Below are 14298 nucleotides of genomic sequence, written 5' to 3'. Positions count from 1 at the left end.
AAGAAAACAAGGGCCTGTCTTCCAGCTGGCTGGGAGGATGGCTTAGTGGTAAGAGTTTTTTCTGTTCAAGGACCGGAGTTCAAATCTCCAGGACTCACATGTGCTGGAAAACCTGGAATCCCTTTCATTGAGATGGTTTAGTTGGAGGACTCCCCCAACTTGTTTACAAGGTGATAATGTCCCAACAGAACAGAGGTCAAAGGGGTTCCCCCAAAGCCACTCTCTCCCCAGTCCCCTTAGCTCATCCTACCTTGTTCTTCTCTCAAAGCTAGTGAAGCTCTGGGGCCTGGCAGCACGGAGACAGGAGGGGCAAGGACAAGGGGCACACGCCCCATCTTTAGCCCCATTGCATGCCAGATCCGAGAGACTCTGTCCTTGTCTCATGGCTCATTCAGATCTTGTGTTCCCTACTCTAGGCCTTACCATCAGTGTAAACTTAACCTTAGAGAGCCAGCTGTGGGGGCCCTGCCACAGAGCAGCCCGTGAGGAAGTCAGGGGGCGGCGGTGGTGGTGGGGGACACTGTGCTTGTCGGGAGGGTGGAGGACGGAGGAGGGCGGGTGGAAGGAACCCTTGCTTGGCAAAAGAGGAAGCTGGGCACGGTCTGGCTTCCCTTCCTTCCCACACAGCTGCCATCACAAGCCAGTTTCCTTTCAGGTTACCTCTTCCACAGGGTCAGTTGCTCCCAGTTCCTATGCTACTCCACCCCGTCAGAGGGCCAGGCTGGTCCTGGAATCTCTGGTGGAAGGAACAGGAAGCCCTCAGATAAGAGGGCTGAGGCAGCTCAGTGTTGTTTTTGTAATGCTGGAGACGGCACGAGGGCCTCACATGTGCCAGGCAAACACTACACCACTTAGCTACAGCCTCAGCCTCAGAGACCGCCCCTCCCCCATGGTGAGAAGCCAGGGTTAGCTCCACATACCCTCCTCAGACCTGGGGTACATTTCACTTCTCTTATGGCATGGACAGCTGGCACTGGCCTCTGTGTCCCTAGAACTCAAGTTGCACAGCTGAAATTTCACCCTCAGAATGAGAACCTGGAGTGGGACATCTGAGGGTGTGCATCCGCGCCTGCTCCTGACCAGGCCTGGGAGCAGGTGGCCTGTGTGCAGTGAGTGCCGTTTTTATTACTCTTTGTATGGTGAGAGCTCCTCAGGACTCAGGGCTCACCTTCTCCAATCTCACCAGAGAGCTGTCTAAGGAAGTTGGTAGGAAAAGGCCATAGCAGGTCAGGCATCAGCAAGAGCAATGAGTTTTTTTTTTTTTTTTTGATTGAGGTAAATAAAAAAAGCTTTATCCTGCAACATTTGGAGATAGTAGTCTGTGCCCCCTAAATTCCAGACCTGGCCCTCCTCCTTCACATTAGGCTCTTCCGGTATTGACTGTGCTGGGAGCTCGGTCTGAGGTGGGAGTCGGGGGTCTGCAGGTCCATCTGTCTGTACAGGTCTCTCAGCTCCCTGACTTCCTGCAGCACCCTCTTTGCCTGGCTCCAGTTGGACGACGCTTCTCCCAGCAGCCTCTCTGTCTCCAGCAGCAGCTGCTCCGACTCAGAGTCGGGTGGAGACCGTGGGGGCTCCTTGGCCTTCAGCTTGCCGTCCCCCAGTCCCTGAACCTCGGCCAGCAGCTCCTGAGTCTTCTCCAGTTTCCTTGCCACCAGGTCCTGGATGCGGGACAGCTGCCCGGGCTGGGAGGGAAGGGGGGCTGTGGATTCCTCAGCTGGAAGGTGAAGGGGGCGGGCGGGGGCAGTCTCCCTCTGAGACAGGATCTCCTCCAGGGAGGCGCAGCGGCCCTTCTCTTTAGAGGTCAACTTCTTCGGGGCTTGGGGGGTGTAGGTGGCTCCCTTGTCTGGTTTTTCCCAAGGCCGAGAAAGGCTGCTTGCCCGGTGTGAAGAGGGCTGGATCCTGTCAGAGTCTGCTCTCCGTCGACTGCCAGTCAGTTGGGCCACAGACTTGTCCAGATCCACCCGAAAGTTCTCAGCACAAGAGGCTGGCTCCTCAGGGGAAGGGTCTTCTTCTTGGATCAGGTCTAACGTCAGCATCCCATCTGAGGTAGAGGTCGATGCCTGGGAAAGAGCGTGAAAGAGGGCAGGAACTACCGTTAACACATCTGCTGTGGACGCTCTCCTCCACTCCCACCCTGAGTGGGACCCTCCCCTCCTGACTGAGCTCTCGCCGTGGCTATTTCAGATTCCTGTGTCGATGACTTGAAGTTCTTCCCTTTGTTTTTCTGTAGCTTACCTTCTCTGCTCTGCTACAAGCCTCCTGAGAAGTGTCTACTGTGGACTCTTACGTGTCACATGGGATGGCCACAGTTCACAGCAAGGTACACACACAGAAGAGGAGAATGTTCTATCCACGCCCTCTCGGCCACACCCCTTGGCCTGCTCTGATATCCACAGACCTTGTTCTCTTATTTCTAAATACGGTGCTATAGCAGTGGTGAAGGGAAGTCAGCACTGTCTACGCCACAGCACACGGGCGGTCTCCCAGAAGCACCCCACTACAAGACTCATCACTGCCTGACTTCACAGCCAGGTCGCCCTGGAGACCCTGGGTCTGTGTCCCTCCTGCTGCAGGCACAGCCTCTCCCTAGACCCGGAACATGGTTTGCTGTGGGACATGTAGTATTACTCTCACTCGTGAGGGTGGTCGGCCACCAACAGCAAGCAGCATGTGTCACTCTGCACACAAACTTCTATTTTTCTCTTTCCTCAGAAGTTACTGAGAACTCAGGATAGGTGCTGAGTAAGCAATTTTGATTTGTGGACTCAGGGAGGGGATGGAGGGTGGACAGGCTGCCTTTGATCCTCCATGAGGTGGACTCCCACATATGTCCCTGCTTGTTCTCAGCTGAGGTGGACTGACACGGAGCTGGCCCCCTGGGCAGTGTTTACTCTCTTGCAGCTTTACATACCACAGCCATGAGGTGTCCCCGAGTCGGAGGGCGGCGGGAGTGCTGGATTTTAGCTCTGTCTCGAGTAGGGTGGGCAAGGAGGCTGTCTTCCTCGACGGTGACCTGAAGAGATGCACTGTGAGTCCCAGGTTTTCTTTAGGACAACTAGCCTGGACTGGGGACTAAGCCCACCCCACCAACTATTTCTGGGCAGGCCACAGGTAGAAGGATTTATGGGCACAGATGCTCCAAGGCTGGCTCAGCATCAGGAAGCTGGAGAGGATGGGCGAGCAGAGAAAGGACTTCAGAGAGAAGACAGGGACAACGGGGCCTTCACAGACGCAGAGAAAGTAGAGCAGGGAGGGCTAGAGGTCCCCCCCATAGCGAGTCACCCCTTGCTTTCTGCCCTAGAGGCTCTTGCCCACAGCAGGCCCCCACCTCATCCAGGATGCGGTTCTTGGCCCTGGTGATGGCAGAGCTCAGGGCGTTGATCCAGGACTCCTTTTCTTCAGGACTCACCGCCAGGAAGATCAGGTTGGGGGCCTATGAGGGTTGTACCAATAAAAAAAGAGAGATGATAACCTCATCCCTCACACCCAGCTCCTGGAAAGAGAGGCTCTGCATCTGGAATCATGAACGACTGAAGAAAACCCTGAGTCTGTGCCTGCAGAATGCACAGGTTGTTTTAGACATGATCAGGGAAGAGCTAAGAGTCACACTGGATTTGAACTTGACACTGCAGACAATTAGGGGAGCTGTAACAAAGCTTAGATATTAGAGATCTTTAAATGTCTCAAGACACAGAGTGTGACAAGCATGGTTTCCTTGGGTTCCCCTTGAACTTCACCCACCCACCAGGGCACAAGGACCAATGGTTTTTCTTTAAAGAGAATGTATGTGTATGCACAGTAGGGGTGTGTGCGTGTGTGTGCCCTCGTGTGTGTGCCAGTGTGCGTGCGCGCGCGTGCGTGCATGCGTGTATGCGTGTGTGTGTGTGTGTGTGTGTGTGTGTGTGTGTGTGTGTGTGTGTGAAGGGGGAAAAGGAAGGGGCAGGGAGAGAGCTATCTTTATGGCTGGCCTGACTGGAGGGAAGGGAATAGACAGAATATTCCCCAGTTAGATAATAAAAGCCAGAGGGAGATCAATTCTGGGGGCCTTGCAGCCAAGGCTGCAGCAAGGAGAGCCTGCAGGGACTCTTCCCTGCCTAGCCTGCCAGGCCACTGGCCTACCGTGGTGCCTGGCTGCTTGCATCGGGCCAGCGTGAACTTGCTGTGGTTTTTCTTGCTTCTGCTCTTGGATTTCCGGAGTTCTTCACACCTCTCATAATCGCTCAGGTCAAACACCTCTTGGATATTTTTCTCGTCTTTTACCTGGGGGAGGTTTGGGGTGTAACAAGGATAAAATTACTCTGCTTCCGCTTCTGAAGAAAGGGAAAGATGGCAGAAGGAAGCTATCTCCCCTCCCCCCAGGTGTCTATCTGGGGAGGGGTCTAAGAACCAAAGTCTTTGTGTGGGATTCTGTTTAACCCCCTTGCCCTACAAGCTACCCTTCCAGCGCTCCCTCTACCCATGACCCTCACTGTTTCTGAAGGACACAGTTTTACAAGTCCTTAAAGGGACATGGTGATAGGTTGAGCCAAACATCCCAAGTAAGGAAGACGCAAGTGGCAGCCGACATCTGGAAGTGACAAAGGGCTGCTTCTGGTCTCAGGGAATATTATGGCTTACAAGAGTGTTCTTCCCACCTTGTCCCTCTTCTAAAGGAGGACTGTATAGGAGACTTTTCCTGATCAGCAGGCCGGCCACCCTCTTTTTGCTTGGTTGGGAATGGTCGCGTCTGCCGGGAGGAAGCCGAAACTGAGCAAACATGTCTCTAAGTAGCCCCGTGTCTCCCTTGGTAGACCTCTACCAGCCGGTAGCTCATCTGCCCATCCTCTCCATTTGCTGACCACACGTGCTGTGGGACAAAGGGCATATTCATCTGTCTCCGTTTGTCTGGCAAGGCCTGGCTCTCTGGGGTTCTTCCCATGCTAGAGCTCCCGGGCTTTTGGCTGGGAAGTGACCAGAGGCCTTAAACATTATGATGGACACGGGATAAGGTGCCACGAGGAACATTCCAGAACAATTCATAGGAACCAAGGCTGGGATGTGGGGACCTCCTCTCTGGCTCTTTCCCCAAAGAGCCTATCAGCAGAGACCAGAAGGCTTGGAGAGGAAAGAGCTGGGTGTGTGCAGCAGGGGAAAGACACACTTGTTCTGCTTTCCTGAGGGAAGGGAGGGAGGCAGCTCCCCCTGCTTGGACACGGCTGATAAGGCACTGTGGGAGCAGGAGGCTGGCAGAGGTGAGGAAGGGCAAGGGCAGGAGACTGGGTGGGGCGGGCAGCAGAAGTAAATGCCAGCGCCCACAAAAGACGGCCAGCCTTGTTCTCTGCTGTGCTCTCTCTTCCTCACACCAGATTCCCGAAGCCTCATTTATGACTGCGGCTCCGAAAATCACCCCTCCTTCTCGGGGTTCACATACATACAAAGCATCACTCTCAACCTAGCTTCCTCTCCCAGGAAGTCACCCCGAGGTACAGATCTGTTCCTACATCTGGCCCTTGACCAGAAGACACCCCAGCCCTCTTAAAGGGAGCCCTTGGAGAGTAGGGAATGATCCTCTAGAGGAGGAAGTTGTGGGAGACCTTGCTTTCCCAAGAAAGACTGACAGAACTGTGGAATGGGCAGGGACGTTTTCTTCTTTGCATCAGCATGTGAATTGCAAATGTACCATGCTTTTGGTTTTAACGTATTAAACAGTCTAGTGGTTTGCTGCAGCTTTTGTTTGTAGGCAGAATAAACGGTGTCTTTTAGCCCTTAGCCCAGGCCCACTGGACCCCGGAGTTGGTTCTGAAGAAGGTCCCTCTTTTCCAATGCCCTCCCCAGCAGGGGGCATCTGGGCCCAGGACGAGTCAGATGCTCCTGACTCAGAGGACAGCAGCCACTCTAGGCAGAGGTCATCCTGTCATCTCTCTGCTCTGTAGTTCTTCCTCAACAGACAGGCTCATATGCCAATTGACCAAGCACTTATGTCCCCAGGCTCTGCCTTTTGGACAAATACAAGCCAAAAAAGAAAAAAAAAAAAAAAAGGCCTTGCTGAGTTTCCTTAGCTTTCACTGTCCTCGGGTGTCCCTCCGACGCGTAGGGAGCCCTTCCTGATTGCTCACTGCGTTTCCTGCCATTATGAAGTTCAGGGAGGACAGGGACACACAGTGACACTTGCTGCGGTTTTTTTAAACAGACAAAACAAAAGCGGAAAGCAAGAAAACTGTGGCGAGAGCTCTCTGTAGGATCTGGGACTAGGCAGCAGTGACCCTCCAAAGTAGTCTCCTTCACGCCCTCCCTCAGCTGGCCCTAGCTGGCGTTAAGTGTAGGTCCCTTCAAGAGGGACCTCGCTCACTGCTATCCAGCTCTCTCTACTTGTCTCAGTAGACAGTTTTCAGATGAGTACTTCTCTTGGGCTGCAAGTGTGTCTGCTTCAACACCATAAAAGGATTTATTTACCCGAACAGAACGGCAGAATGCAAGTGTCTAGTGCTGAAAGCAGAAGGGGCTAGAACTCGGGGAGGACTTCCCAGCCCGTTCTGGGCGAGGGAACACAGTCAAGGAGGGAGTGCCAGTCGAAGGGACACAGTCTACCATGTTCTGTAAAAGTCACAGGGAGGCGAGTTGGGCTTCTCAGCATTCCTGTTACGGATTCAAGAGTTACCTGGCTTTAGAGTCTGACGAGGGTGGGCTATGGCTTCACGCTCAACTACAGTGAAGGCCACGCGCACGCACACGCACAGACGCTCGCAGTCCTAACTCTATTCCCCACTCTACAAATAAAGGTGGGCAGAACTTGAGTTTCTTGTTTGGTTTTTGTTTTCTCTTTAAGTGGAGTGGAGGGTGAGGAAGAGGCCTGCTTCAGGGCGCTGGCTCCTACAAAAGTCTGGCATTCACAGCTCGCTACCCTACCTCAGGTCCCAGGGACTGATTCCAGTTTGTATCTTAGGGTGACTTGCCACTCAGGAGACCTACATATGCCCCTTGCTATAGACAGGAACGGAAGGGGTGGTGGGCTGGGGGTAAAGGCAGGAAGGGACGAGGGACAAGATGACCAGAGTGTTTCAGCAGAAAAAGTAAAACAAACAAACAAAACACCCCATATTTCAGAGGGCCAGAATAGGGGAAGAGGCAGCGGACGTTCAGAACTTCTGAGAAAGGCGTCCGCACAGGCACATTTAATAAGTAAACTCCTAATTCCCACTCAGGTAAAGTCACTCGGGGTGACTTTTCTCTGCAGATACAGGACTTTTGCGACCCCTGAACTTGCAGCGAGGGAGGCGGGGCAAGCCGGAGAAGCAGCCGCCGTGGGGACCGGTCGGGACGGCTGGGGCAAGGGCGCCTACCTCCTTCTCGGAGACGTAGAGCTGGTCGCCTTTCAGCACCACATAGCGGTTTTTCCAAATCTCTCTGAAAATCCCCTTCCCGCAGAATTTCCGGACCCAGCCGACCTTCTCGGGCGCCGCAGAGTGATGGTTTCCATCCGGAGGCCCCTGCCCGGGGCGAGACGCGGAGCGGCGGCTCAGGCGGGTCCCCGCGCCCTCCCCGCCCCCGCCCGGCCCCGGCCCCATTGTCCGCGCGCCGCGCACTCACCCGCTTGCCGGAGCCGCTCTTCTTCATGGCGGGATCGGGCGGCCGCGCCCGCTGCTCGCTCGCCGGCTCGCGCTACCCGCAGGCCGGGCCCTCGCCGCCCCCGCCGCCCATGCCCGCCCCCGCCGCACGGGCCCCGGCCGCCGCCGCTGACGTCGCGGGCTCCGAATGAAGGGCGGACCGTGGCGCCGCCGCGCGCTCCCCGCCCCCCGCCTTTGTTTCCGACCCGGCACCCGGCGGAGGCGCGAGCGGATAACCGGGAGGCGCGGCGATGGGGGCGGGCCCGAGGCGGGGCGAGCCGGATGGAGCGGAGCGGAGGCGCCGGGGGAGACCGGCCGCCTCGGACCCGCAGACTCGGGCTAGCGGGGCTCCGGGAGGTTCCCGTCTCGACCTCCTCCGCGGCGGCCGTGAGCGCCCCGCGAGGCCTGCGGGAAACACGCGTGCAGCGGCCGGGAGGCCCGCGAGCCTTCTGAGCCCCGAGTTTGTGACGGGGCCGGGCGGGAGCCCAAGTTTGAGGACAGCTTCCCTCATCACTCCGCGGTCTCCGTTCCCCTCCCGGGCAAAGGGAGGAGGATGCTGACCCATGAAAGCCCGCGAGGACCCAAGGGTTGTCTTCCAGGGCCAGTTACTACCAATAAGCTAATAAACCTATTACCTGGTGTATGGTAGACACAACAACCACGAAGTGAGTCAAGATCCCTGCCACAGAGCAGGGGACATAGTCTTTTTCCAGAAACGTTCAAGATGAAGTGTTGGTAAGTTTGTGTTTGGAGGCGTGGAGGTTGTTTGGGTTTTTTTTTGGAATCTGTCAAGAAAGAACCTCAGACCCACCTCCCTTCCCAATATGTAAGATTCTCTTTCCCAGCCATAGGAATTGATTTCTCTTTCAGGTGGATGCAGAAATTTATCCTTTCAAAATACTCTTATCTTGGCACTTAAAAATGTTGAGTACCATTCTGTAAGGCATATAGAATGGGAACATTATCCCTTGGGACATGATCAGTCGGGCACGGCGAACCAAATGACGTGTTCAAATTGACAGGCTACCGTTACAGGAATTAGAATATGTTTTCTGACCCCACTCCACCTTTTAGACTTTGTACACAGAGCGCACTTACCAAACTATCCCCTTCCCATCTCCCCGACTCAGTACTGTCCTCTTTAAAAGGTGATGGAAAAAAAAAAGCGAGAAGATGCAGGCTATATGAGGAAGCAAAATGTACCAGTGTGAAGACATAGCTGAGGAAATTAGCCTACAGGAGCTTTTGGGAACTTGTTGGCTGGGGCATAGAAGAATGGTTTGGGTTGATTTTTTTTTTTTTTTTTGACAAGGTCTTATACAGCCTGGGCTGCTTTCAGTCTTACATAGCTAAGGCTGGTCTTGATCTGCTAATCCTCCTGTCTCCACTAATTTACATAGTTTAAAATGGGCTGGGAGTGTGGCTCAGTGGTAGATCTCTTTGCCTAGCATTCAGGAGGGGGTCTAGCTCAATTGTCAGCACTGCAAGGAGTAAATAGAGTGATAAGTTGTGGCTCAGGGGGCAGAAGAGATTCATGGCTTTGCCTCATTGCCCTCTCCCAGGAACTTTCACTTAGTCTACAGATACTAGCGTCTCCCTGGGCGCTCTGCACAGCATCAGGCAGTAGCTAGTGCTCTGTGAAACATCAGGCAGAGGGACCCATAAAAAATAACCAAAGTAATTTTCAGATCCTAGAGCAGATGCATGTGGGCTGCAGAGCCTTTGCTGCCTGTCTGTGTCTTAAGATGTTACATAAAGCTCTGGCTGGCCCCCATCCCCCCAGCTCCCTCCCTCCCAGGAACCGGAACTATTAGGAAGCTCATCCTCACCTTTGCTTCTTTGTGTTGGCACGGGACGGTCACATATGCCAGCCTCTCTCCAGTGTGCTCTAAAGCAGATTTCTCTCACCAGGTGAACCTCATGGCACCTGAATTTGGATCTAAGTGGCACTGTTTTCAGAGACCAGTGCTTAGGTGAGAAATTAGAATAAGCACTTCTGATTTCCTTTACATATTTTTACAGCACTCAGGAAGCTTGACACACACACACACACACACACACACACACACACACACACACACACACCAAACACAAAAATAACTCGAGCCAATTTCTCTAGGGAGATAAGGTCCTGGGAGGATTCCTGAGCGTGTCCACCTGTAAGACAGCACCACCCATAGCTGAACTCTGCAGTTGCACATTTTATAAGTAGCTTCACTTAGGAGGAAAACGCAGAAACTATCAAAGGTAACATCTTGTGAATAGCACCTTGCAAGTTTCCTGGGAAGAAATATCTGAGTTGTCACTTAAAAACAAATATTCTTGACTTTAAAATCCTACTTTTTTTTTTATAGGATTGATATTTTGATCAGGGTATTTTAATTTATGGGACAGAAGGCTATTAAGAACATGTTCTTTTGTTTTGTTTTGTTTTGTTTTTTTGAGACAAGGTTTCTCTGTATTGTTTTAGGAGCCTGTCCTGAAACTCACTCGGTAGACCAGGCTGTCCTCGAACTCACAGAGATCCACCTGCCTCTGCCTCCTGAGTGCTGGGATTAAAGACATGCACCACCAATGCCCAGTTAAAAGCATATGTTCTTCATTAAAATGTTTTCAATAAGAAAAAAGAAGTAGAAACAACAGAATTAGTTCTGTAAATACTAAACTATGTCTTTTTTAACCATTACCATCAGGTTAGGAAGACCCTAATTATTTTCACTTTAGGGATGAAGAAACTGAGCCTGCCATAAAAAGACCAATATCCCCAACACTGGTCACATAAAAATGACAAATCTGAATGATGCTAAAGAATACTTATCAGCATGTAAGTTAAGGGGCTGGAGGGATGGTATAGCAGTTAAAAGTGTTTGCTGCTCTTGCAGAGGACCTGAGTTCAGTTCCCAGCACCCAATGGGCAGGCTATGACTCCAGCTCCAGGAGATTAGACACCCTATTCTGACCTAAAGGGATTTCCACATCTTTGTGTACTCGTGTGTGCATGCATGCACACGCATGCATGCACGCACGCACGCACACCCGCACACACACACACACACAGAGGAACAGGAACACATGAGAACACCTATACAATTTTTTTTTTTTGGTTTTACGAGACAGGGTTTCTCTGTATTATTTTGAAGGCTGTTGGTCCAGCCTAGCATCGAACTCACAGAGATCCGCCTGCCTCTGCCTCCCGAGTGCTGGGATTAAAGGCGTGTGCCACCAACGCCCGGCAAGAACACCTATACAATCTTAAATCTTTAAAAGCACACTCTACAGAGAACCAGGCAGTGGCAGTTTTTCTCCAGTTATGTGAGGACACAGTAATTTCCTGCCATTATTCCTTCCATCACTTTTTACAACTTTCAGGAAAGTTTTCAGTTGCTCTGGCATAATTAGACATGTTCTGGGTACAGGCATGCTCTCTTTGTATGGTATAACACCATCTCAAGTCTCACCTTATGGATCCCCATGAATGAGCCTGAGAGAAGTCAAACAAAGCCACCCATCTGTCTGCAGACTGAATTCTAATTGCAACCCTACATGGGTTCTCAACGCACAGCAAATGGCTCTCTAAAGAAGGGTGCAGGATGAGGGTGAACAGGAGATGAGGGGCTGTGTCCTGGAACGCCTCTGGGGGCGGAAAAGGAACGAAGAAAGAACAGACACAAACACAGGTACAGAAAAGCTGAGGCCGGGTGGTCTGTGTGCCCTCTGATGAAGCTTCAGTACTGCCATAGCAACCGAAGCCTCAGGGCACTGAAGTACTGCAGGTGTGTGTGTGTGTGTGTGTGTGTGTGTGTGTGTGTGTCGTAGGGGCTATCTCAGGCTAGTCTCGGTAGGTGTGACTATAGGGGGCAGTCTCAGGCTTCAGTTATACGGGAGGAAGAAGCTGCAGTTGGTAGTTTTTTAGTGGTTAATCTTGCTAGAACATTCCTACTTGGACAGAGGAAGGACTTGCCTTTCTGAACCTGATCTGAGGGAAAGGCTTTGCCAACTTCCCAGAGGTCTGATTCCATGGTCCTTACCATGGCTGGCTCCTGTCACTCAGGCCATCAAGAGAAGACATAAGGGATGGTACCATGTACGGCACATGGCTTTCTGACTGCCTTATTTTGACAACGCATTTCTCAAGAACAATCCCAACAAAGCCCATCAAACAGTAAAGTGACTGTGCTGTCAAATACACAAAGGATATGTTTATTTGGTACAGAATCACAAGTGGGATGGGTTCATCATCGGCAGTTCCGGTGTCTGTGCCAGCAGTTCAGGAATTAGGGTTACCTGGTGCAAGTTACAACAAACACAAGAGCCTTCCTGAGGCCCCCGGTCAGCAGGGAAGGGCTGAGGCCGGGGCGAGATGGAGGCTGCACTATTCTCGGCGTTCTCCATTGCCATCTCATCTTCTGCTTGCTGACCTCAAGGTGGCCTGTGAGCTCTCCCTGCTGCGGCTGTGCAGTCCAGAAGCCAGGACTTCCTCTAGGAAACTGACAAGGAGATTCTAGGTTATGTAGCAGAAAAGCAAAACCCTCACCAAAAAAGAGCATCACTCCCATGGCACTGAACAGAGCCTGAGAAGTTCTGATACTGTGTGCCGAGTATGCTGATAAAACATTCAGGCCTGGAAGACTGACAACAAGTTTTCTTTTGTTTTTGGTTTCTCTGTATAACAAACAGCCTTGGCTGTCCTGGAATTCATTCTGTAGACGAGGCTGCCCTCAAACTCAAAGAGATCCACCTGCCTCTGCTTCGAGAGTGCTGGAATTAAAGGCGTGGACCACCAATGTTGGGGTAAAATTTTCCCATTGTTTTGGACAGGACTTTGTGACAGAGCTCTAGCTGACTTGGAGCTCACTATGTAACCCAGGCTGGGTTCATATAACCCTTTTCTCTCAGCCTTCTAAGTGACTGACTTGGAGCTCACTATGTAACCCAGGCTGGGTTCATATAGTCCTTTTCTCTCAGCCTTCTAAGTGACTGACTTGGAGCTCACTATGTAACCCAGGCTGGGTTCATATAACCCTTTTCTCTCAGCCTTCTAAGTGGTGAGATTTTAAGTGTAGCTGTCATGTCTCACATGTGCCACAGTGTTTGTGTCAAAGTCAGAGGACAACTTGTAGGGGTTCAACTCAGGTCAGCAAGCTTGGCAGCAAGTGTCCCTACCCACTGAACCTTTAAAAGGTAACTACAGGACCCCAGGTCTTTTAAAGGCAAAGTTTTAATATATTACTTTAGGACAGCGGTTCTCAGCCTTCCTAGTGCTTTGACCCTTTAATACAGTTCCTTATGTTGTGGTGACCCCAACCATAAAATTATTTTGTTGCTACTTCATAACTGTAATTTTGCTGCTGCTATGAATTGTAATGTAAATATCTAACATATACGATATCTGACGTGACCCCTTTGGGGGCTATGAGTCAGGTTGAGAACTACTGTACCTATTATCCATATTTTATTGAAATAAAGTGTTTCTTTTTTTTTTTTTTGAGACAGGCTTTCTTTGTGTAACATCACTGACTGTCCTGGAACTCGCTCTGTAAACCAGGCTGGCTTAGTACTCACAGAGATCTGCCTGCTTCTGCCTCCCAAGTGCTGAGACTAAAGGTGTGCATCACTACTGCTTGGCTATAGAGTTTACCTTACTGGATACTCTTTCCTCTTTGAAATCTAAAAAAACTTGTGCGTGTGTGTGTGTGTGTGTGTGTGTGTGTGTGTGTGTTCATTTGTCGGGGGCAAGGGCTAATGGGTGCCAGAGTGAGCAGTCAGTTTCAGGTGTCATTCCTCAGGAACTGTCTACCTTGTTTTACCAAACAGGATTTATCACTGGGACTCAGGGCTCACTAATTAGGCATCTCTTTCTGCCTCCCAACACTGGGATTACAGGCATACACTGTCACACCTGCTTTTTACATGGGTTCTAAGGATCAAACTCAGGTGTTCACGTTTGTACTGCTAGTTTTCTCTAACATTAGGGTTACTTTGATGGCATTTGTTAGCATGTTCAAGACTCAGGAGACAGCTCTACATCAGAGTAAGGTGAATGGAGGGTACCTCATCACTGCTTTATAGTTCAGACATGGAAGATTCCAGGAAGATTTAAATTCTAGACTCCATTAGAGACAAACAAGCTCATTGTCTTCTACTGAAGTATAGGTGCCTCTATCTGGCCTCACCTTTTGGCCATCAGACTGGAAATACTGAAGGACACTGAGCCAGTGTCAGGAGAGGAGGCGACATTGCCATTTGGAAAGGCAATGGTCTCTGGCAATGGTTTCTAGTAAGAAGGAAGCCGTGCTGGGTGCCCTATAGGAATTTGTCAGATGATCTTTGCTCATTTTCAACTCTAGTACAAAGGGAAAAGAATTTGCTAAAATTAAACAGCACACTCCTCCCTTGTAGATCAGTAAGACCGAATATTCCTGACTGCAAAGAGAAAACACGGTATTTGCCAAACCTAATTTTGTTTCCCAGGGCTATTGTGACTTTTCAAATATCTATTTAGGGACTTTGATGAGTCATTGCTCAGAATGCTTAAAAATTATGGGCAACGAACATATTGGTAGCTGTATCCTAAATTTAGACTATGTTTAAAAACAATGAAACAAAAAGAATGCCTTTTCTTGTCTAGATTTAAAAAAAATCAATCTCACCTAAAAACAAACTAAAAAAAATCTCCTGTGGAGCTAGAATGTGACCCAGTTTAGTTAAATTCAAC

The 14298-nt window shown here is 50.9% G+C and overlaps 2 protein-coding genes and 1 long non-coding RNA gene across 4 annotated transcripts in view; 1 reads left to right on the top strand and 2 right to left on the bottom strand.

The window, feature by feature from the left end:
• Nucleotides 1–1234: 1234 nt before the first annotated feature.
• On the bottom strand, nucleotides 1235–7678 carry Plekho1 (pleckstrin homology domain containing O1). Its single transcript, XM_040752212.1, has 6 exons — nucleotides 7567–7678; nucleotides 7320–7466; nucleotides 4120–4260; nucleotides 3329–3433; nucleotides 2912–3013; nucleotides 1235–2060 (listed from the first exon to the last, which is right to left on the bottom strand). Exons 1-6 carry the CDS (start codon nucleotides 7591–7593, stop codon nucleotides 1356–1358), a joined length of 1227 nt encoding a protein of 408 aa, XP_040608146.1. The 5' UTR covers nucleotides 7594–7678; the 3' UTR covers nucleotides 1235–1355.
• On the top strand, nucleotides 2059–3693 carry LOC121142398. Its single transcript, XR_005879415.1, has 2 exons — nucleotides 2059–2742; nucleotides 2885–3693. It is a non-coding gene; the product is annotated as an uncharacterized LOC121142398 (long non-coding RNA).
• Nucleotides 7679–11762: 4084 nt separating the features above from the next.
• Vps45 (vacuolar protein sorting 45 homolog) overlaps nucleotides 11763–14298 on the bottom strand; it is a 56918-nt gene continuing 54382 nt past the window's right edge. For both annotated transcript variants that reach the window (XM_005084249.4, XM_013123831.3), the window contains exon 15: nucleotides 11763–12070. In XM_005084249.4, the coding sequence (XP_005084306.1) occupies nucleotides 11983–12070 (88 nt within the window). In that variant the 3' untranslated portion in view covers nucleotides 11763–11982. The remainder of the gene's footprint in view (nucleotides 12071–14298) is intronic.

This window comes from Mesocricetus auratus, unplaced genomic scaffold (assembly GCF_017639785.1).
Source record: "Mesocricetus auratus isolate SY011 unplaced genomic scaffold, BCM_Maur_2.0 Super-Scaffold_100009, whole genome shotgun sequence".
In the NCBI taxonomy this organism is placed as follows: Eukaryota; Metazoa; Chordata; class Mammalia; order Rodentia; family Cricetidae; genus Mesocricetus; species Mesocricetus auratus.
This window is presented reverse-complemented; position numbering and strand designations above follow the sequence as displayed.